At 45.7% G+C, this 22,742-nt stretch overlaps 1 protein-coding gene across 1 annotated transcript in view; it reads right to left on the bottom strand.

The window, feature by feature from the left end:
- Window positions 1-2,740: 2,740 nt before the first annotated feature.
- Window positions 2,741-22,742, bottom strand: part of ryk (receptor like tyrosine kinase) — a 116,278-nt gene continuing 96,276 nt past the window's right edge. The window contains 7 exon segments of the mRNA XM_034081337.2: window positions 2,741-3,791; window positions 8,321-8,457; window positions 11,558-11,717; window positions 11,839-11,948; window positions 15,141-15,273; window positions 17,979-18,048; window positions 18,741-18,827. Of these exon segments, the coding sequence (XP_033937228.1) occupies window positions 3,680-3,791; window positions 8,321-8,457; window positions 11,558-11,717; window positions 11,839-11,948; window positions 15,141-15,273; window positions 17,979-18,048; window positions 18,741-18,827 (809 nt within the window). The 3' untranslated portion in view covers window positions 2,741-3,679.

Genomic DNA, 22,742 nt, shown 5'->3' with positions numbered 1-22,742 from the left:
CAGGAGGAACAGAGAAACCTTCTTGCAGTGTTGTAGTCAAGTCACCAATTCACGAGTCCAAGTCACTCTCGAGTCACCACTCTTCGAGTTGGAGTCACCAAGGGAGAGTCGTAGTCGAGTCCGAGTCCAAGTCTGAGTCACCCAAGGAGTGTCCGAGTCGAGTCCGAGTTATCATCATTACCTGTGTTCGAGTCCGAGTCCAAGTCAGAGTCACCTAAGAAGAGTCCAAGTCAAGTCTGAGTCACAAGTATTACAATGTAGTCACAATGTATTAATCTTCGTGGATATATGTGTTGAAATGTAGCTGCTCCTCTACATTGCTTTTACATTGCTGTCATGTTATACTAATCTGTCTATTGAACTGCAGTGAAGCCAGTTTGGCTACAATTTTGTAATAGGTGCTATACAAATATAAAGGTTTATTACTAATATTAATATTATTATCTATAAATAAACTATATTTAAAATGAGTTACCTTTTAGAGAAGTGATTATATTTGTATGCCAATATTTTCCTATGGTAAAGTTTTCATTGTGCACTTTTATTTTGATGGTAATAAGATCGGGACTCTTATTTTGAAGGAACTTTTACCGGTTACATCGATTTACTAATAAAGATTTAGCCCCAGAAAGCACATGGCTACTTAGCATGCAAAATGACATTCTGCATGTTAAGTAGCCATGTGCTTTCGTGTTATCGGCTGAATCTTTATTTATTGATTAGATCACGTTACTCTGATGATAGTGTTCAAGACAGCAGATATGTCTGAACTCGATCCTTAGAGTAATGTGTTACGGAGCCTTCTCTTCTATATTGTTTCCACATAACGAGCATGTTGCTCTTTTCCAATGTGGAAGCAGAATGTGTGAAAGCATACAGCCATGCCCGGCGCCGTGGGAGGGCCAGGCCCATTTGACATTCCTGCCCTCCCCCAATAAACACGTTTTTTATTATTTATAAAAATTAAAAAATATATATATTTTATTTTTTTAATTATAAATAAACTGTGAACTTTTATGCTACGATGTATGTGATGTCAGATAGTAACTAAAAATAAATGCATGTGTCTGTTTGACCAATCGCAGTGTCACACTGCCGCCTATTCTGGATTTGTTTATTGTGCATTCTGTAGACTCCCATTTCTGTTTGAATTACAAAATGGACATCAGAAACTGGCTTAAAAGGTCTAAGGATTTATTAAAACGAAATAGCGATGAAAGAACTGCAGCCGATGGTGCTGCTGGCGACCCTGCACCTGCCGTTGCAGCAGCACGCCTTATGTCACAAGGCGGCCGCCACCAACGCTGTCCTCCGAGGCACAGCTCCTTGTGCCCCTACCATCACCACCTGCGTTGCCACACCCTGTACCACACCCGCCAGCATCCTCCTGCTCCGTGCCGGTGCCTCCACTACAGATGCTACCTTGCAGCACATCAACGGGTACTATTGGGCCAGCAACCGCTCAAAGACCAACAGCCGCAGATGATCTCGGGGTTAATAAACCCAGCCAGGTGAAACTGGATCGTTATCCAGGGAGATTGTTTTCAGGAAAGAAGCGCACTTTTGCCGCTGCATGGTACAACAACAGTCCATGGCTTGAATATCCGTTAAAAGCAGACGCAGCCTTTTGTTTCCCCTGTAGACAGTAAAGTAAATACGTCTTCATCTGATGCGGCTTTTACTGTCAAAGGTTTTTGCGACTGGAAACACACATTACAGACTGATAAAGGACTGCTAAGACATGCCGCATCAAAAGAACACATTTCATGTTAGAGTTTGTGGAGAGAGAGACAGATACGCGAGGAAACAAATAAGGAAATTAGTACTTTGGTGCACACAGATCAGCTGGCACGGAACGTTATTACGTGTCAGCTGTCGTTGATATTATAGCTTTTTTAGCTGTCAACCAACTCCCTCTCAGAGGTGACTCGGTTCACTCCACAGCATGTCCGAGTGCAGTGCAAAGGAACATAAACCATGCCCAAGGCGGGCTGAACAGCTCATCGTCTCCGTCTCTACTATTTCTCTCCGAGTGCAGCGATGAGGAAGCTGCCATCCTTAACCAGTGTGCCTTGCTCGTGATTTACCAGTGTTTGTGCTGCCACACACACAATCTTTCAAAAGTGGTTTCTATGTTGCCCTTTATTTGTGTATGTATGTGCGATAAGTGTGCGTCTTTACGCGATGCTGTTGGCCTTGCTGTTTGATATATATTATGCCGCAGGCCCGCACCACATGACGGTTTTGTGTGCCCTCCCATGAAAGTCATATGCCCTCCCTTTAGATTTGTTCTGGCGCCGGGTCTGCATACAGCACGATGCGGGGTGTGTCTCTTGACATCTTTAGACTGGAATAGCGGGGCCCAGTACGTGAACTCGCCTCGCAGGTGCACACGCCAGGATAGAGGACATCAGACTCCAGAGAAAATTAGCTCGAGTCCGAGTCATCGTGGGGGGGAAATTCACGAGTCCGAGTCCAAGTCAGCGTACGCGATAATTCACGAGTCCGAGTCGCATCAATCAGTGCGCGAGTCCCGGAAATCGCGCACTGTCCAGCACTCGAGTGCTCCATCTCTGCCTTCTTGTACCAAAACACTGGGCTTCAGGTGCGGCTACAGAACAAACAGGACTTTGGTGTCAGGTGACTCAAACAAAGAGAAGAGCTTTGCTTCAATTCATCAGCACGAACTGTACCAATACACTGCAGGCTTTTGATGTGAAAAAGTGAAATGAAGTAGACATTCTATATTTTAAAATCCCATTTAATTTGTGGATATGAAATCGGGAAGCAGTTTAAAACCTTAATCCAACATGCAGTGACCATAGAGACACATCACAAAGATGTTAAAGGTGGAAGAGTAAGATCAGACCGAGCTGGTGGCAGTTTGTGTGTTCACAGTGATTATTAGAAAATAAAATCAGTCAAAAGAATCCTGTGAAGGTTTTTGTTTTGTTCTGACGCAGAACAGTCAAGCTTATAAAATAGACACGTTGAGATAGTTTGGAGGTTCAGATAGAAAGAAAATGTACAAAAGAGGAATAAGGTGGTGACAATAAAATAATAATAGTGTCCACAATTCACTTTGATTTATAAAAATAAATCAAGGTCATAAATGTAGCTTTGCAATGCTGATTTAGGAAAAGCTGAAGCGTCCATCCGTTTGATCAAGGAGGAAAAGTCTTTAGTGTGATCCGGAGGAAACGTGTACCTTCAGGAAGAACTCCTCTCCACAGAGGCTCCTCGTACCAAAGCCCCCCCAAAGCATACCAACACAGCTTTAGGTCTATCCACAACACATCTACACGGTCACTAAAATACAAAGCTGTAGAAAATACTGTCTTTGAAACCAGGTCGTTGGAGGCATACATTGTTCTATAAAAGAATGGGTCCGCTGGCACCTAAATGTCCGGGAATGCAGGTGGAGCACTGTATTGCCATCACTTCTCGATGCTTTCAAAGCAAACAATATTTAACAAAGAAACCATTTACCTTGCTATGCTGTAAAAAAAAATGCAACTATATAAAAACTCCAAAAACAACTGTACAAAATAAAAGCATCAGGCTCTTTCACCTGGTAAGGCACATTTCTATATTTCATGTATTCCTTATGAATAGTGTCCACCAGCCTGTAGTGTTGCTGTTCTTGGTAAAAACAAACAAAGAAGTATGTTTGAAGTTTTTACACGTAAGCGCCCAACGCTGCGTGGAACTCTGTGAGACACTGAACCAGCTGCTGGAACTTTGGCCTCTCCTCTGGATCCAGGGCCCAGCAGCAGGCCATCACAGCAAACCTGGGGGGACAAAAGACACACAACACATGAGAAGGGAGAAAAGTACTCAGGTCAGGTCGGGGACTTGAACCAGCGACCCTACGCCTCACAGTCCAAGCCCCTACTATTACTGACACTGCCGGTCATCAAGAAAGTGTTCTCAAAGCTGGTGAAGGTGCAGCTAGTCTGAAGTACTTTGTAGACTGCAGGGTAGCTGGTGGATTTACTCCAGGTGGAACTAAAGTCTGATTCAACACTTGGTTATATTTCACATCATTCATCCAGATCTGTGAAGTAACTAAAGGGATTAAATACATGTGTGTGTGTGTGCGTGCGTGCGTGCGTGTGTGTGTGTGTGCGTGCGTGTGTGTGTGTGTGTGTGTGGATGCAGTGGGAGAGAGGGTGACTTGTGTAAAAGTCGTAGCATTGTCACGCTGAACACACAGCGACAGTAGTCGAGGCAGGGGCTGCCTGTGCGGCGCTGATATTAGTGAGTGAGATATAATCACTGTTAATAAGGCAGGCCCTTAAAGCTTTTTATCTTGTCGACTATAATATTTTGGAAAAGGAAGCCGTGGCCTCACATCCATTGTATTTAGAAGGAAACCGTGTTCAGTTACGTCTAACAGAGGTCAGGTGATCATTCCCAGAGGTCTTTGTGGATACAGAACAATGTTCAGGGACTTGGCGGGTGCAACGGATCCTTTTGAACCCGTTGAAACACAGAAAGTGGGCACAGAGCTGATGTGATGTCGGGAGCACAGAAATGAACTGACACTATTGGTAAAAAACTAAAACTGACAGGCTGTCGAGTCAGGAGAAAAGCACATTAGTTAATAATTAACATTAGTACCAATAGTAATTAATGTATCCTGCACTGAATCTCTCAATGAATCCTGTGGTAGTTCCACTACACTAGATGAAAGTGTTTTAAACCTGACAGCTGTTAATAATGAATTCCAAAAGTTGAGGCTGTCAGTGTTTAGAATGCTAAACAATATCTGTATGTTGCCATTACCCCCCCCCCCCCCACCCCCCTTGAAGTTACTGTAGATGAGATGGGACGTGTTGAAACCAGTTAAGCGTCTGAGGGCTTCTTAACATTTAACAAACTATGAATGTGTCATACCCACTTAACGGGAAGAAACTCAGCTAACAGACAATATTAACAATGTTTAGCTAAACGAAACACAAGGGTAATAACAAAGGCTCTGAATTAGCCCTGAGCGAAATATTACTTATCGGATCTGCACAAACAACATATCAATTAGCAAACTGAGATTCCACAGATTCCAGAAATATAAGTATCATCACTGAGCGATCAGAACTCCTGACATGGGAAACCAAACCAGACATCACACTGCGGAGCTGTACGGAGCAAACACAGCCATGGGTCTGACCTGTTGCTGTTTCTGATCAAAAGTTGAGTTCAATGGCATCAAAACGCTGCTGAAGGTTAATCCAGAGGTCCATCCGATGTGTCTGTGTCCCTTTGAAATGATTTCTGATAATCCATCATTCCATTTTTATGTCAATAACGGAGATTCCATATTAGCTGCTACGATAGCTACTAGAACAGGTGTCACCAACCTCTTTTAGGATGAGAGCAACGTTCACAATAAAACAAGTCGTGAGCTACTTTTACTCCTCTTATTTTGCAGTGTATATATTTAGCACATGTTAACATTATGATGTGCTGACCTTTAATCTTTGTGTGCTGTTTGGCTCTGTGGGAGCCGTTTGCAGTGTTTACTAAAAGAACATGTATGCAATTAAATTATTTTAACTTGCTTTATTTGGGGGTGGACCTCACCTCCTCTAGGGGGGTCCTGGGGCATGCACCCCCGGGAAGATTTGTTTTTACATGTTGAAGTTAAATGCATCAATCTGGTGCACTGAATGTATGGATACAGCTCTCAACACTCAGATGAAAGGGAGCTGTATACTTTTCAATAATCTAAACATCTTTAGAATATGATCACAACCAATAACAAATCATTTAAACTGGTTTATTACCTAGTTAGTATTCTTTCTTTTTAGTTATGCATATTTTACTAATCACTCCCCATTTACATTTTGCTACTGTCCTATAGTACACATTGGAATGATTTCTTACTTTACTTTACTTTAAATAGATAAAGTCTCTCTCTCTCTCTCTCTCTCTCTCTCTCTCTCTCTCTCTCTCTCTCTCTCTCTCTCTCTCTCTCTCTCTCTCTCTCTCTCTCTCTCTCTCTCTCTCTCTCTCTCTCTCTTCAAAGGGGCTTTATTGGCATGGAAGTTAAATTAAACAATGTTGCCAAAGCATCACAATACAAAATAATTAACACCATTAACATACATTTCAAATGTTTACATATTATTGATGATATATATATATATATATATATACAGTGTGTGTGTGTGTGTGTGTGTGTGTGTGTGTGTGTGTGTGTGTGTGTGTGTGTGTGTGTGTGTGTGTGTGTGTGTGTGTGTGTGTGTGTGTGTGTGTGTGTGTGTGTCTCATTCACTGTCCCTCAGGTTGTGGCATGTGTATACATATTGGGAAGCAAGATGTGCCTTGTCTCCTTCTCCTAGGAGTACTCTCAGTCTTGAGAGTCCCTCTCTCTCTCTCCCTCTCTCTCTCTCAGTCTTGAGAGGTCATCAACCTCCTTGAAACCTGGGATTACAGAGTTCAACTTGTTCCAGTAAACGCTCCTTACTTCGTTGAATGTTTGGCACTTCAGGAGGAAGTGCATCTCTGTCTCGGTCTCACCTGTCGTACAGTGACCACACGTTCTGTTCTCTTCTGGTTGCCAGGATCTTTTGAGTCTTCCTGTTTCGATTGCCAGTCTGTGGTCACGGAGCCTGTACCTGGTTAGGATCTGTCTCTGCTTTCTGTCTCTGACAGTAGAGAGATATTCTGCCAGCTCGTACTCTCTGTTCAGAGCCAGGTAACATTCTAATCTGCTTTGGCTTCTCGTCCCGTCTTCCCAATGTGTAAATAGTTGTCTTTACATTGTGCTATAATGCGTGTGACTGTGATTGGTGTTTGGAGAGCAGTGCTGCTGAGAGACTGGTCAGAGTGGCTCTGAGAGGGGGCAGCTAGCCTCAGCACCAGCTGCCATAGGGGACTCTTTTCTGGGGTAAGCTCTTGGCTCTGAGAGGGGGCAGCTAGCCTCAGCACCAGCTGCCATAGGGGACTCTTTTCTGGGGTAAGCTCTTGGCTCTGAGAGGGGGCAGCTAGCCTCAGAGCCAGCTGACATAGGGGACTCTTTTCTGGGGTAAGCTCTTGGCTCTGAGAGGGGGCAGCTAGCCTCAGAGCCAGCTGACATAGGGGACTCTTTTCTGGGGTAAGCTCTTGGCTCTGAGAGGGGGCAGCTAGCCTCAGAGCCAGCTGACATAGGGGACTCTTCTCTGGGTCAGCTCTTGGCTCTGGAGGGCTTTGAGTGGAGGGGGTCTGGGGGGCTGGATCTAAGGTGGTTACAGAATGTTAGTGCTCTCTTCTGAGTGGTAGTGATCAGTGGGATCTGCCTGATTCTGCTCTGCAGGCATGTGCTGGTGTTTCCTCTGAACACGTCAGATGTATCTGCAGAACTCTGCATGCAAAGACTCTGCTGGATGTTTGTCCCAGTGGGTAGAGCTTCACTACCGTACAGCGCAACGGGCTGGATCACACATCAAAGAGCTTGAGCCAGATTTTAACTGGAATTTGGACATTATAAAATGTTCTCTTAATTGCATTTAGAGCTCTTCTGGCTTTTTCTTTGAGTGCATTCTCTGCCATGTTGAAACTTCCCGATGCTGTTGTGGTTAAACCGAGGTAGGTGTAACTCATACTATGTTCCATGATATGATTGTTTTTGGTAAAATAATATCTCTCTCTCTCTGATTGAGGTTTCGTTTATGCACAGGGCAGATTCTTTTAATTACATTTCCTTTTTTGCTACGCATCACTCATTCACCAATGGGTAATGTTTAGATGGATTTTAGGAACTTCCCCTCGATTCTATTGGCTCTAACGGTTAAAAAGAGATATGGAAAATGCACCCAAATGACCCCAGAAGTGGGTTTTTCTGCTAAATCTCTCTAAAAAGGTAAAATGTCACTTGTTTTGCATCATTCTTGATACAGGGTACTTATTATATGTTATAGTGTGTATTCCTAAAGCTTTTAGTCTACCATCCCTTCATTCAAGGGTGGTTTTCACTATACACCAAGTCATGTTTTTTCTTTAGACGGACACTATCATTTACATTTTTTTTACTGTGTTCAATCTGAATTTACTTTAAAATAAAAAAGTCTATATTGATTCTGAGTGTTCTACATCCAACTCACAGGTTTATCATTGCTTTGAGAGAAAAGATTATTAATGTAACCCTTTTAGACGTGAAGTTATAGTCATTTGTTCTGGGCATGTCCTTTTCAAGCCTGAGAGCTGAAAAACAGGCTCGGGCTTAACAGGTTTAAACTGTGTTAATGGAGATGCGAGTGTGCACGTGTTTGTGCACGTGTTTGTGCATGTGTTTGTGCATGTGTTTGTGCATGTGTTTGTGCTCTGTGAATCAACCTACAGTTCATCTGGACAGTTGATGGGCTGTGCTATTCTGTAGCCGTCCTTCAGGTAGGCGGACATCTCGAAAGGGTCAATGTCCACGTAGGGGGTCTGACCCAGAGTCATCAGCTCCCACAAAGTCACTCCAAAGGCCCACTGTGAACACACACACACACACACACACACACACACACACACACACACACACACACACACACACACACACACACACACACACACACACACACACACACACACACACACACACACACACACACACACACACACACACACACACACACACACACACACACACACACACACACACACACACACACAACAGTACTCAAATCAAATCAAGTTTTATTTATAGCACATTTATAAACGATGTCTGGTGGAGCCAAAGTGCTGCACATATAATAAAAATAGCCTACAGTCGAGACACTTTACAGCAAATACAACAACACAGATTGTTCAGAATATCAGTATGAGAAAAACGACACCCTCTGTCCTTAGACCCTCTGTCCTTAGACCCTCTGTCCTCAGACCCTCTGTCCTTAGACCCTCTGTCCTTAGACCCTCACATCGTACAAGGAAAAACTTCCAGAGAAACCCCACAGTTTAAGGGGAACATGGGAGAAACCTCAGGGAGAGCAGCAGAGGAGGGATCCCTCTCCCAGGACAGACAGACTGCAATAGATGCCGTGTGTACATCCAAGAGATAATACATTTCACAGCATAGAGACCGAATGTGTCTGAAATGCATGTGTCTGTAATGAGAAGATGAATCCACGAGGATGTCAGCTACAATCCTGAGGAAGCCATCAGGGAGGCAGCATGACGATGGTTAGCAACATGATCAACACACGCTGTTGTATCTGGTGTCAACATCAGACCCCATACATATAATCAACATTTCCTCCAGCGTGCGGAAAGCCAACTTGCATTTAAACAGAAAAGTGTTTCACAGAACAATGTGAGGAAGTGATCAGTAAACAGTTGTGTTTGGGACAGCGAGGGTCCGGCAGGGTGTGCTGACCCTGCCGGCTGACCTCCAGGAGGAAACAAGCAGGTCCATCTGTGTGGCTCTTTTACTGACCTCCAGCCAAGGTCACCAACAACAGGCTTTGACCCGGCACTTGGTACTTGGAATGTATGGAGTGTAGCTAAGGGCAAATGAGACTGGGCAGCTCTTGCTCTCCTGGCAGTGAGGTATGAACAGAACACGATATGATCACTAAAGAGCAGCTTGCTGTTGTGTTAGTGTGTCATAACCTTACATGCAGCCTTTAAAGGAAGTGAAGGGAGTGATTGAGGGCACAGCGGTGGGGGGGCTCCTGAGAGGAAGAGCGTGATGTACAGTACCCACCCTGTTCCCTCAGTGCCACTGCCAACAACTCCAACCAGGCCTAAACATCCTGACACTGGCATGAGGCGTGTGTGTGTGTGTGTGTGTGTGTGTGTGTGTGTGTGTGTGTGTGTGTGTGTGTGTGTGTGTGTGTGTGTGTGTGTGTGTGTGTGTGAGAGATGCTCTCATGATGCTACACAGTTCCAGCTACTTGTCTGGACTTTCCCTAAAGCTGGGTTGTAATGCTAGGCGTCTGTTAATGGTAAGTGTAGGGAGGGGGGGGGAGGGGTAACTACTGTGAAGGGGTGTGACCATAAGAGGAATGTGGCGCTGGGGGGGGGGTGGGGGGCATGTCTGTCAGCTGCTGTATCTTCCCGGTCCCAGTGCCACGCCCGTTCTGCTCCCGTGACACAGGAAGGTCACATGGTGCTCCACGCTGACTCCCTTCCCTCCAAACCTTGACCGAGCGTCTAAGAATGGAAATTGGTTCCATTTCCTGCACACCCCCCCCCCGTATCATTTCCCCTAAATGTAGTTATTAAAAACACCTCAACAAACAGGAAAGGATTACAGGACGCACCAATCAGGAACCGGCTAAGGGGCGGAGACTGTCAGTGCCCCCCTGACCTGAATGATTAATCATCACTCAGAGAGAGATCACCCGACCAGGAAGGACTTCAACGTGACCACAAAGAAACATCCAACACATTCAAGACAAGCAAAGGAACTCTAAATAACAACGGGGCAACTCAACTAAAAAGTGACATATCTCACCCACAGAGACACAACACAACAACGAAGATGTGTAACAACTAGGGCTGGGAACCACAACACATTCAAAAATAAAATAACACAAATGAATGAAATCACCAAGTTGTCGCACAACCCGGAGCGGTGTCCCGTGAACTGCATGGCAGCGAAGGACAAGGCAAGCAGAGGAGTCCACACACACGTACGTCCTGACGGGAGAGCGGGGCGTCAGTCCGCACCACCACGTCCTCACGGTCACACGCAGCTGCCTCTCACTCAACAGGGCACACGGAGGTGCTCCTCGTTGGAGCCCCATTCCTGACCGCTTCTCCATTTCCATCCACAACTCCTCAGCCTCGCCTCAAGTTAAGAGTCTGGGTGTCATCCTCAACAGCACACTTCCTTCACAGGTCACATCAGTGATGTCCTTTTGGGACATCCGACGCCTCCGCCCCCCCCCACACCGAGCTCTGCCACCCGTGTTCACACCCTGGTCCCTCAACACATTGCATATGGCAGCTCTCTTCTCTTTGGTCTCCCTCTCAAGTCCATCCACAACCCCCCCCCCACCATCACTCCTGTTCTTCAGCTGCACTGGCTGCCTGTCAGATCCTGGCTGCTGCTCCTCACCCCTAAGTCTGTCCACAGCCTCACTCCTCTGTACCTCTGACCTCCTGCACATCAACACCCCCCCCGCACTCTCAGGTCTACGGCTTCCCTCCACCTCACTGCACCACCTTTCAGTTTAACCGCCACGGGGTCCAGAGCCTTGAGCCGCGCTGCACCCCCCCCGGAGCTCCCTCCCACCGGACATCCGGAATATTGACCCTCTCTCCATTTTTAAATCAAGTCTCCAAACGTATCTCTTCATGGCATATCCAGCCGGATCACATGACACATCCTCTGGTTTAATGATGATATACTCCATCGTCTTGTTTTTATTTATCTGCTGGTGTTTTGTGTTTCTCTGTGTTTTGTATCTTGTACTGCGACCATGAGAGCCTTGAAGGCGCCTATATGAATACAATGCATTATTATTGTCCACAGATGAAGTGCTCACAGTAAAGTGTGTGTGTGTGTGTGTGTGTGTGTGTGTGTGTGTGTGTGTGTGTGTGTGTGTGTGTGTGTGTGTGTGTGTGTGTGTGTGTCAGGCCTCACCACATCACTGGCACTGGAGAAGTCGTTGTTGAGCAGGCTCTCCAGGGCCATCCAGCGCACCGGCCGGTTCTCATTGTCCCCCAGACAGTGGTAATCCATGGGAAACAGGTCTCGGGCAAGGGCATTGTCTGTTATCTTCACCTGCATGTTGTCGTCAATGCTGTGGGTGGGGGGGGAAGAGAGACAAAGTGGCGTCTTTATTTTTAGCAATTACATTCCAATCCAAATCACCTGAAAGCTGAAGGGAAGCGCTGAGCTCTGGGCCAGGCGGGGACACTTACACACAGTTCCTGGCAGCGAGGTCTTTGTGTATGACCTCCCTGCGAGAGAGGTAACTCATTCCACATGCGATCTGGATGGCCATGTAAACCAGGTCCTGCTGAGAGATCGCCTGAGAGGACATGGGGGAGAGACAGAGACAATGTGCAGTTGAGAAGCAGCAACAGGAAATACACTAAAAGGGGGGAGAGGGGACAGGAGACTAAAGCTGACGTGACTTTAAAGGTCCCATGACATGCTTTTCTGGCCCGTCCCCGTGTGTTATGTAGCTTTCTCTGCATGTGACCGGTCTGCAGAGTCCAAACCCTCAAAGTGCACCCTGTAGCGAGTACAACTCTAACACAGAGAAGACCTGTCTGCTGCCCCAGAACGCCTCGTTGGAGATACTTATTTTTCCATTTGTTTCTTCCGGGAACCAAGTGACGTAACGACGACCCCATGGACCAATTGGTCCAAATGGACCAATCCGCGGAGCCATTACGTTTCCGCGAATTTCTCAGCCTGAGACGGCAGGTCGCAGCGAGGCTGCGTGTAAGCACACTCAGACTGGGTTTTGCTGTGTCTCGCGGACCGGAAACCACACCAGTAACCCAGCTCACACTGTCCGCTCCTCAACACGGCCCCCAGACCCCACGCAGCATTCTCATCCGTTTGTCCTTACTGCTGTCATTTCCTGGTTGCTAACAAACGCCATTGTAACACCTAATCACTGATGTTCCGCTGTAACTGTGGTGGACTCATCAGAACAGTGTGGGCGAGCTGACCAATCAGAGCACAGTGGGCTCACAGAGAGTGAATACACAGACTATACAGAGATGCTGTGAGAAACCAATGTGAGTGTGGAACATTGAACAATGTGAATGTATTCTAGTCGACCTCAACAAGGGAATTATGATCAGTAGAGATGGCCAAGGCATGGGACCTTAATGTGCTGAAATTGGTCTTCTGTGTCAAATGGTTCTAATCAGCAGAGATGTTCTCTGTGTTTTATGCCAGGGTGAGGTTATGACATTACACGCATGCCTCGTTTCAGCTGACTGATGTCTATGTGTTCAGCCACAGACGTGGCTCTAAGGGTGGTCTTATTGGTGCTGGTGCCGTGCCCCTGGTTAGTTCATGGGTCGCCATGACTTATACATATTCATTGTAGCAAAAATACTTTTCCTCTAGAGCAGGGGTTTTCAAAGTGTGGGAAGTTGAGCCTCCCCTCAGAGAACATAAGAACAGCCGCGCCCCCCTCCCAATTATTATTGCTATTGCTATTATTATTATTATTGTTGTTGTTGCTATAATGCAGGGGCATTCAATTGCATTTCAAAGAGGTCCAGTAAAAGAAAATTTGTTCTTACTCAGAACCGAGTTTTGCTTCCCGACCCGGCCACTGTGCTGCACTTCCCGCCCGCCCGTCTAACAGTACAGAAAGCGGCGAGATGCGTTTCCTTAGGAACTGACGATCGGACGTGTGCTTTTTCGCACACTTCTTGCCGCTCGCATAAAGTTAGCTGAAATTAACCAGCTAGATTTCACTGTTTCTCGTTCTTTTTTTCTCACGCTGCGCCTCCCCTGAAGCCCCCCCAGGGAGGCGCACCTCCCCTGAAGCCCCCCCAGGGAGGCGCACCTCCCCTGAAGACCCCAAGGGAGGCGCGCCTCACACTTTGAAAACCGCTGCTCTAGAGCCATGAGTCACATGGCTCTAGAGCCATGAGTCACATGGTTGTCAGCCCTTAAGGCATGGTTGTCAGCCCTTAAGGCATGGTTGTCAGCCCTTAAGGCATGGTTGTCAGCCCTTAAGGCCCGGACACACCAAGCTGACAAAGAACTGACACAGACGGACCCGACTGTTGTGTCGCCTCGCGTCTCTGCGTCTTGGCCATGTGTCGCACTGGAACACACCGCAAAGACTTCAGCCGACGGCCAAGAAGCACGTACGAACTGCGCATGCGTGAGTGGCAATACCTCTCCTTACCAGCAGGCGGCGGTAGTGTGTATTCCTCATTCAAAAGAGGCAACAACCGGAAGACAGACTGCGTGATACCCGAGAGAAGAAGAACAGACTGCGTGATATAAACAAACAACAAATATCGTGTGTGTTCCATTTTCACTCTACAGCGAGAAGCTCACGGGGCTTTCCCGAACCCGAGTCGAGAGCTGGAGTTCAATGAAATCTCAGATTTGCCTTCTTAATAGTTTGTTTGGGTCCCTCACTTCCGTTTCGCTTCTCATGCACTGATTCGCTAGCTGAACAGCCAATCAGAGTCATTTCTTTTGCCGACTGCCGATAATCGGCCTGGTGTGTCCAGGCAGCTTTCTGACTGGACCATTCCTGCAAATTCCAAAATGTGCTTACCCAGACTCACCTGCTCGGGAGCACGCTCATAAGGTATTAAAACATCCTGTCTACACACTTGACCTGCTCCTGAAATAGCACCACCACATATTATTTACCCACATTTTGTTCACACACAGCAGACATGTTTTGACTGTCTTAATCTTATTTGGCAGTGGACAGTGTGATACAACCTCAATGAATGAATGTGTTAACCCCAAACAGAGGAAACCAAAGTCTTGGCAGGCAGAGAACAGAGATAAGAACATGTCGTCAACAACAAGATGTGTGGAGCTGGTACCAGACTCTGTGCATCCACCAGGCAGCTCTAAAGCTGGGTCGGCAGTGGGACAAGCACAACTGTGGAAAAGGTTAACTCCTCACTGTTCCAGCTTCCAAAGCAGATGTTCGCTGTGTTCCCTCAGTGCTCTGCATGTCCTCTGCACTGATGCATTTCTGATTTATAGCTTCACATGTATTGCACAACTTAATGACTATGTCTTTGTCTCCTACAACTGCCAAAAGGACTTAATGAGATTGCAGAGCACCAAGGTGCTGATGTGTTACCTGAAACGTTACAAAGCGCTTCTGATTAATGCAAAGTGTGGCAAGCTTCATCTTGTGACTGCAAGTGCTCGCTCCATCTGTACTCTGCAGCTGATTGATTGGTTGGATCTGTGCTGTGGCTTTGCCAAGTGCATCAGACTCCCCGGGGTGAACTGTACAAAAGCCTGATTGTCTTTACGTGTTCAAATCTTCGCCTTAAGCACAGGCTTCATGACTATATCAACAGTCCTTACAGGTACGTGTTACTTTGTGTTGATTGCTACAAACACAAGTTCTTTCAGGCTCCACTCTTGGATAAATTCTGACTTTTCTTCCAATTTGGGGGATTTATTTGAATAGCTCCATAACGGCCTCCGGACATGGCTTACATGGAGCCGTGTATCTTAATGGTTTCAAAGGTTAAAGCCTCACCTGTGGGTTGTTCGCCTCAGCTAGCTTGCACTGGCGCAGGAACAGCTTGAGATTCCCCCAGGCCATGAAGGGCAGCAGCACCATGGGCTTCTCTCCGTCCTCCGTGCACACCTGGCTTATCGGCAGCAGGTTTCTGAGGGTGGAGAGAACCAATGTGTAATGGGAATGTGCAGACAGTGGTGCACGTCAATGGGAGTCTTTGAAGATAGAAGTACATGTTAACCGAGAGGTGGGGGGGTCATCCAGACCATTGCCAAACTGTGGAACAGGAAGTGTGAGCAAGTGGCAACGTGTTGACCTTGACAAGAAGAAAGAGGAAGAGCGGGCCAGCAGGCCGTCTCTGTCTGTCTGCTGCTCTTCCTCAAACTCCAGGACCATCAGCCTGATGTCTGTGTGCTCATTCATGAAGGTATGCCGTAGTTACCCGGACACAATACAAACATTAAGACCTATATTAGGAACTGTTTACACCTTCACTGACTCCTCACTCCTCTGAACGGGCCGTTGAGAGTTGCTCTTGACCTTTGTCGCAACTCAAAAGAGACTTTCTGACTAATCACTAAAACACTTTGGTCTCATTTGTAATGAGGCGTCTGCATATTAGTTCCACACCCAGTATGTCAGGATCCATCTACATTCTTAGATTTAACACTTTGTTTCTTTGGTGAAGTTCTGCGCTTTACTTTTTTTTTTTTTAAATAGTTTTTAACTCAATTAAATGCATTCATACTGCAGCCGTCAGATCTCAGGGTGTCTGCAGGAATCTGGAGTCTAATGGAAGACCTTTTAAGACCTTCTTTAAGACCCTTTCCATACATTTTAAGACCTCATCGCAACTTCGAGTTCTAACCGGTTACCTTGGAGACACACTTTACCTCACGTTGACTATACACAGTATGGATTGTAAGATAGCTCAACTAAACAGCTTGTGATGACTCCTTATCATAATTCAGATAGAACAAAGCACAGGAGAGTGAAGGGAGTGACCAACCCAATGCATTGATTCAGGCATTATTCCCAAGAGTGCAGACAGACTACTGAAGCCTCCTCTCCACATGACATTCAAACTCTCTGTGAAGGTCAGGTTTAATGCAGCATGCTGCTTCTGTGCTCTGTGCTCTTTCATTCCAGTAAAACTCCTCAGAAACCAGTAGAAACCAGTATGTGACCAATAAACAAAACAATTGACAACATTTTGAACTATGAAATATATTAAACTTCATGAGCTTCAGCGGGGTAATGCCATATAGGAGCTCCCTCACAAATACCCAGGGGTTACATTGGGCCGGGGCCACGCCCCAGCCGGCACATAGGACGATGCTCTGACGTCATCACCCTCACACATTTGTCATATGTTTACAAAAACGATATATATGTAAGACTTGTCTCGTTCTTAATATAGACTATATTTAGGGTCGCTGTGTGTTGACCTTACTTTAAAATAGCAGATCTCTGTGACCGGATATCGTTCTTTTGGCTTAGTGAACGTGTGTCTCTTCCTTGGAGGAGCAGCATCGCTGGACTCCGCTGTTCCGGCCCCTACACACGGCGGCGTGCGTTGCCGCTTGGCGGTGGGCGTGTCTTGAGCTTGGGGAGTCAACGCGAGCAGCCCGTCCAACAACCAACCACATGGATGTCCCGCCCCGGACATACAAAGCAAAGCATTCATGCTACATCCATGCTGGCTAAATATACTGTCTCTGCTTGCTAGCTGTCCATTCAAACGAAGTACACTGGATATAAACTCCCCAAACAAGCGAAAACCTACCAGTTTCCCCCACTGTCTCTGCCACCTCCCCCCATGCCTGGCTCCTCCGGTTTGTATCCCAGTATGTTCCCTACCGCCACGATCATTTTCTCCTCCTTTTGTTGACATATGGGAAATAACTGCGGTCTGGCTCTCCCAACATACACCCGGTTTGATTGGCTACTGCTTGTACTGTCAGATTTACATACGAGGGATTTGATTGGCTGACGCCTCCGTCGAGGCGGCAAAAGTAGAACATTGCTCTACTTTTGCAGCGAGCACCTCGAGAGAAGCTACGCTTTGCTCCCACAATGCAGTTCGGCGAATCGTGACGTCACCCCATTCAAAGTGAATGGGCAGAAGCGTTGAAGCGGCAACGCACACCACCGTGTGTAGGGGCCGTTCCTCCGAGGCTCCTCCGTGCAGAGAGTCTGCAGCGGTGTGTCAGCGACGTGCAGTCAGGGGAGGCACGGATTGGCCATCGGGAGAGTCCAGACTTAAACGCCGCGGCTTTCTGGCTAGCACTTAGCATGTGGGACCGGACTGCTTTGATCCCCATCGACAGTGGCGAGTCTAGAGTCTGTGGGCCCCTCGAAGCAGCTTTCATCCCACCAGTGGCGCCCCAACACACTCTTCCCCCCCAGAGTGGAGCAAGGCAACGGAACTTAAAATAAGAAGCAGCATTTACGGCGCGCTATGCACGGGGCCGCCTTGAGGGGGTTTCCCGACATGTCGTTGCAGTAAATTAAAGGGCGTTTCATGTTGTCGTTGCTGTGGACCTTCTTACCTTGGAACATGCCGTTTAATACTTTTTAATAGCCTTAATTTTTGCTAAATTGATTGATCAACTTTTAATACTTTTTAAGACCCCGCGGACACCCTGGATCTGAATCTGGTTCAGAAGTGTGCCCACTGTGTGGATAAAGTGAGGCTCTCACAGAAACAACACATTGGGGGTTATGTTTTCCTTATTTTTCATTGTCTTTCACATTTAATTATATTGTTAAAACCTTTGATATTTAAATGTCTTTAATTAAATTAAGTCAAATTTAACAAAAAGTTATTTAAAGATAGGAATGAGTTCCACTCACCTGTGATGAAGTCCACGAAGCTTGCAACTTTCAGTCAACATCATGGTCACCTGCACTTCAGATGCATGATCTAAATAATGTAATCAGAAACCAAATCAGATTAAAAACTGGAGCAGAACCGGAGGGACGTATGCAGTAAAGAGTTCGTAGAACTGTCTGAACTCTTGGACCCCACGTAGTGTGTGAATATGTATTCGTTTCCCTGCCAACAGTCATGTGTAGCGGGAAACCTCAGAGGAACACAGACTTGTGCCAAACTCACTGCCGGACACATTTTAATCTGTGTATGCAGCTTTGCCACCGCCTGGTACTTATGGAAGCAGTATTGTTCTTTTCCCTAAAGGCGCATAAGGAGGAAGTAAAGACTTTAACAAAGCCAAGACTGGCATGAGGACATTGCTCCCTGACTGGTATCCACCCTCCCTGAGTAAACATGAGAGAATGGAGAGGTCAGAAGGCAACTGGCAGAGACATCGGACACATGCCGCGGACAAGAACCTAAGCGTCCTACATAAAGGATAGTTCACTGGCAGACGCTGCAGCATGAGCGAGAACTATCATTCATTAACTTTCAAACCTGTGTTACTGTTTACTCGAGAGCTGAGCAGCGCGGGCATTAGTCTCAGATCTCCAGCAATACATTCGTGTCTGGGCATTTCAGCAATCACTTTCCTAAACAACACTCCCAGTGAATAGCACCTTAAACCAGGGAACTAACGTACTTGGTGATATGTTCCCATATGTTGCCAAATGTGTGCATACCTTTCACTGTCTTTACGAAGACCTGCTTTTCTTTACTGGAGTCCTTTTCATCCAGCAGCACGCCGTGGAAGATGCGGCCAAACGTGCCTGGCAAAGAAGAAACACGGGTTTTATTTAGGGGAAAGGGCAGAAGAGACAGAAGGAGGCACCACATTCAGAAACCTAAATGTCACCTCACTAATAGGTCGCCACGCATGACTGATCTGTGGACGGGTTCAAATGCTTTGTCTCACAAAAGGGAGCGCACAGCTTTGGCTCTGGTCTCCAGACGAGAGCCAAAGCAAGAGGGATGCAGTGAGCTGAGAGCAGCTTTCATCACTAAGAAGGATTCAGAAGTACACACTATGTGGAAAGGCCAAGTGAGCGGGTTCATCATCTCCTTTGTCTAAACTGTCACCCCGTGGCTCCAGGACTTTACTGAGGGGAAATGCCATGTAAGAACATAAACCATCAACATAAACTTCCCAACAAATCTGAGCCCTGAGGCTATCTGTGCCCGGTGTTCCAACAGGAGGCAGACGGAGCACAACAACAGGGTTAGTGTGTAGCCGCCCCCCCTCCACCAGCTTCTCAGTAAAGCCTGTCTGGACCTGCTGCCTCCGACAAACACAGCCAGAGTTCAACAGCCTCGCAGACAGGGGCCGGATTGTCTTTGCTTGCTGTGTTTTTGTTATTTCTCGTGCTTGTATCTACTTATTATGTGTGCCATTGTGTTTGACGGATTACATGCACTGCTAAGACATCCATATACATCAGGGAGTCACATATATACGCAAGTTTAGATATTTATGTGTTTACAGGGAAATGTATATAGTTACTTTGCAATAATATCTATATCAGGATGGATGAGCAGGACCTTTCAGGGTTTGATCAAACACAAACAGTGCAACAAACACCAACTAAAAACACGATATCAAGAAGAAAGTGTCCAGCTGTTGCACAAGGCAGCATCACCATGCGCCCTACAGGGTAAAGTACACATTAACAGCTGTCCATTTAAAAACACATGTGATAACCTCACCCATACAAAGGCTAAGAGAGCAAATAGAAGGACTAATACACTCGCATAGAAGCTAACCTACAGAGCTGTTGATCAGCCAGACGCAGAACCAGTGAGATCAAATCAAATGACTAATTGTGTTGACGGATGACTCAAAGTCTTAAGCAAGCAGAGTGTGACTGAGGGAGACGGACAGCTCAGGCTGTTTACCAGCTATTTGGTAATACACTTAAGTCTTTTTGTATTATACCTTTTACTGGTTGCTGTAATGAACAGTCAGGGTATCACCACAGTTATGACACTTTAGCCTGAGGGGAACATGAAGGTCCCTCCAGTAGTCAGGGCCCTATTATTCTCATGTGCAGGTTTACATTAGTATTTACTGGCTCTACTGGTACATGTTTCCTAGCACCTCTTTTCACCTTCCGTCTGGAACCAGAACCGAAAAGTCCCTCTGGAGGGAACACAGGGATGTGATCCTTTGCAGACCATTTACATGCACACTACAGGAAAGGGAAACCTGTTTTTGAACAGCCAACAAGCACAGGTTTTTTTGAACAAAGACTAGTACTGCGAATTCATTTATAAAATGAAAGAGGGCCTTTAAGTGCCATTTAAAACCAAGACATCCACACTTTTCGCTCCCATTACATTGGAGTCACCCTTCGGTAACCATGACGTCATTCACACACAGCAACATTAAACCCCAGTGTAGGCACATCTCCAGAAAGTGAGTACAGTCTTGTCCAGCTCCATGAGGATTGATGGAGCCAAAACTGAAGCCCAAACAGTGATGTTTATCTTTGGGACACAGCCAGGGAGAGATTTATAAACCTCACCGTCTAAGGCTTTCTGTCAATATGTAATAAGTCTCAGCAAGAACAAACTTCTGCTGCTTCAGGTTCATAGCAAGGTTCCCCTGACACTGATCTGATGAGGCATGAACGTAATGCAGCCTTCATGCCATCAGCCACGTCTCCTTTGTCCTAAGCACACAGGTTAACGGGCAATATTCATGAATAGGAACATAAATATACCTTCTTGTAAGTTCTAATTCATTAGGCGCTACTAGAAATAAAATGTTTCTGTACAAAATGGTAGCACAAAGATCCCACACAAGAGATCCTTATCAAACAAACACCATTATACATTTTGTAATACGCTAGCACCCGTTTCCAAACTGCCTCTGGCAGCCTGGATGTGTACAGCTCTCAGCTCTGCTGCGAGTGGAAGCTGTGCACATTATACAATCTTAAAGATTGGAAGGCTCTTGTGAAAGTTAAGATTCAGGTATTAACCAAGCTCAAGGGAAAATATTGCACTGAGCAAGATTACAACCCGACCTAAAACATTATCTGAGAATATATGACCATGTAAGAGTTTAATAGCTCTCCCCTCCCCTCCTATTTAAACACTTTTTCCTTCATAACGTAGTATGATAATGAGTGTTAAAGCCAGCACATCAGTTCACTTTTTCATTTGATGAGAATAGCTACCCTATATACTTTGTGTATATGATAATAAGCTAGTTGCAAGCCCATGGCTAATCCTCTCTTTGGTTTGGAAGCATTCATTATTGTGAATAAACATTGAGTTTTGCGCTGGAAGCCTGATGAGCCCTGAGCCTGTTTTTCAGGTCTCAGGCTCGAAAAGGACATTCCCAGAACAATTGACTATAACTTCACGTCTAAAAGGGTTAAATTAATAATCTTTTTTCTCAAAGCAATGATAAACCTGTGAGTTGGATGTAGAAAAGTCAGAATCAATAAAGAATGTTTTCATTTGAAAGCAAATTACTTGAATGAAGGAATAATAGACTAAAAGCTTTAGGAATACACTCTATAACATATAATAAGTACCCTGTATCAAGATTGATGCAAAACAAGTTAAATTTGACCTTTTTAGAGAGATTATTGGAAGAAAAAACCCACTTCTGGGGTCATTTGGGTGGATTTTCCATATCTCTTTTTAACCGTTAGAGCCAATAGAATCGAGGGGAAGTTCCTAAAATCCATCTAAACATTTCCCATTGGTGAATGAGTGATGCGTAGCCAGAATGCCCCGGAACCGGAAGCTGTCATACACTCTGGAAGCTATCGTAGCAGCTAATATGAAATCTCCGTTATTGACATAAATGGGATGATGGATTATCAGTAATCATTTCAAAGGGACACAGACACATCGGATTAACCTATGGATTAACCTTCAGCAACGTTTTGATCTTGTTAATGCCATTGAACACAACTTTTGATCAGAAAACCATAAAGTTAAGACATTTTTAGACGTTTTGGCTCCTTAAAGCTAATATTTGTTGTTGTTTGTAGTCATTTTGCAGCGAGTTCTGATCACTCAGTGATGATACTTATAGTGGGGCAAAAAAGTATTTAGTCAGCCACCAATTGTGCAAGTTCTCCCACTTAAAAAGATGAGAGACCTGTACTTTTCATCCTAGGTATACCTCAACTATGAAAGACAGAATGAGAAGGGAAAAGAAATTCAGAAAATCACATTTTCTGATTTTTAAAGAATTTATTTGCAAATTATGGTGGAAAAATAAGTATTTGGTCAATAACAAAAGTTAATCTCAATAGTTTGTTATATACCCTTTGTTGGCAATGACAGAGGTCAAACGTCTTCTGTAAGTCTTCACAAGGTTTTCACACACTGTTGCTGGTATTTTGGCCCATTCCTCCATGCAGATCTCCTCTAGAGCAGTGATGTTTTGGGGCTGTCGCTGGGCAACACAGACTCTCAACTCCCTCCAAAGATTTTCTATGGGGTTGAGATCTGGAGACTGGCTAGGCCACTCCAGGACCTTGAAATGCTTCTTACAAAGCCACTCCTTCGTTGCCCGGGCGGTGTGTTTGAGATCATTGTCATGTTACGGTTCTTCCACAAAACTCTGGCCGTGAGAGATCGCTGGCGTAGACTGTTCGCCGTTTCTCCGGCTACACCTAGTAGTGTTTTTGTTTGTTTTGTTTGTTTGTCGTTCTTTTGCCGGC

The sequence above is a fragment of the Pseudochaenichthys georgianus genome, chromosome 4, assembly GCF_902827115.2.
Source record: "Pseudochaenichthys georgianus chromosome 4, fPseGeo1.2, whole genome shotgun sequence".
In the NCBI taxonomy this organism is placed as follows: domain Eukaryota; kingdom Metazoa; phylum Chordata; class Actinopteri; order Perciformes; family Channichthyidae; genus Pseudochaenichthys; species Pseudochaenichthys georgianus.
The sequence above is the reverse complement of the archived record's forward strand: the minus strand, read 5'-3'. Positions and strand labels throughout refer to the sequence as shown.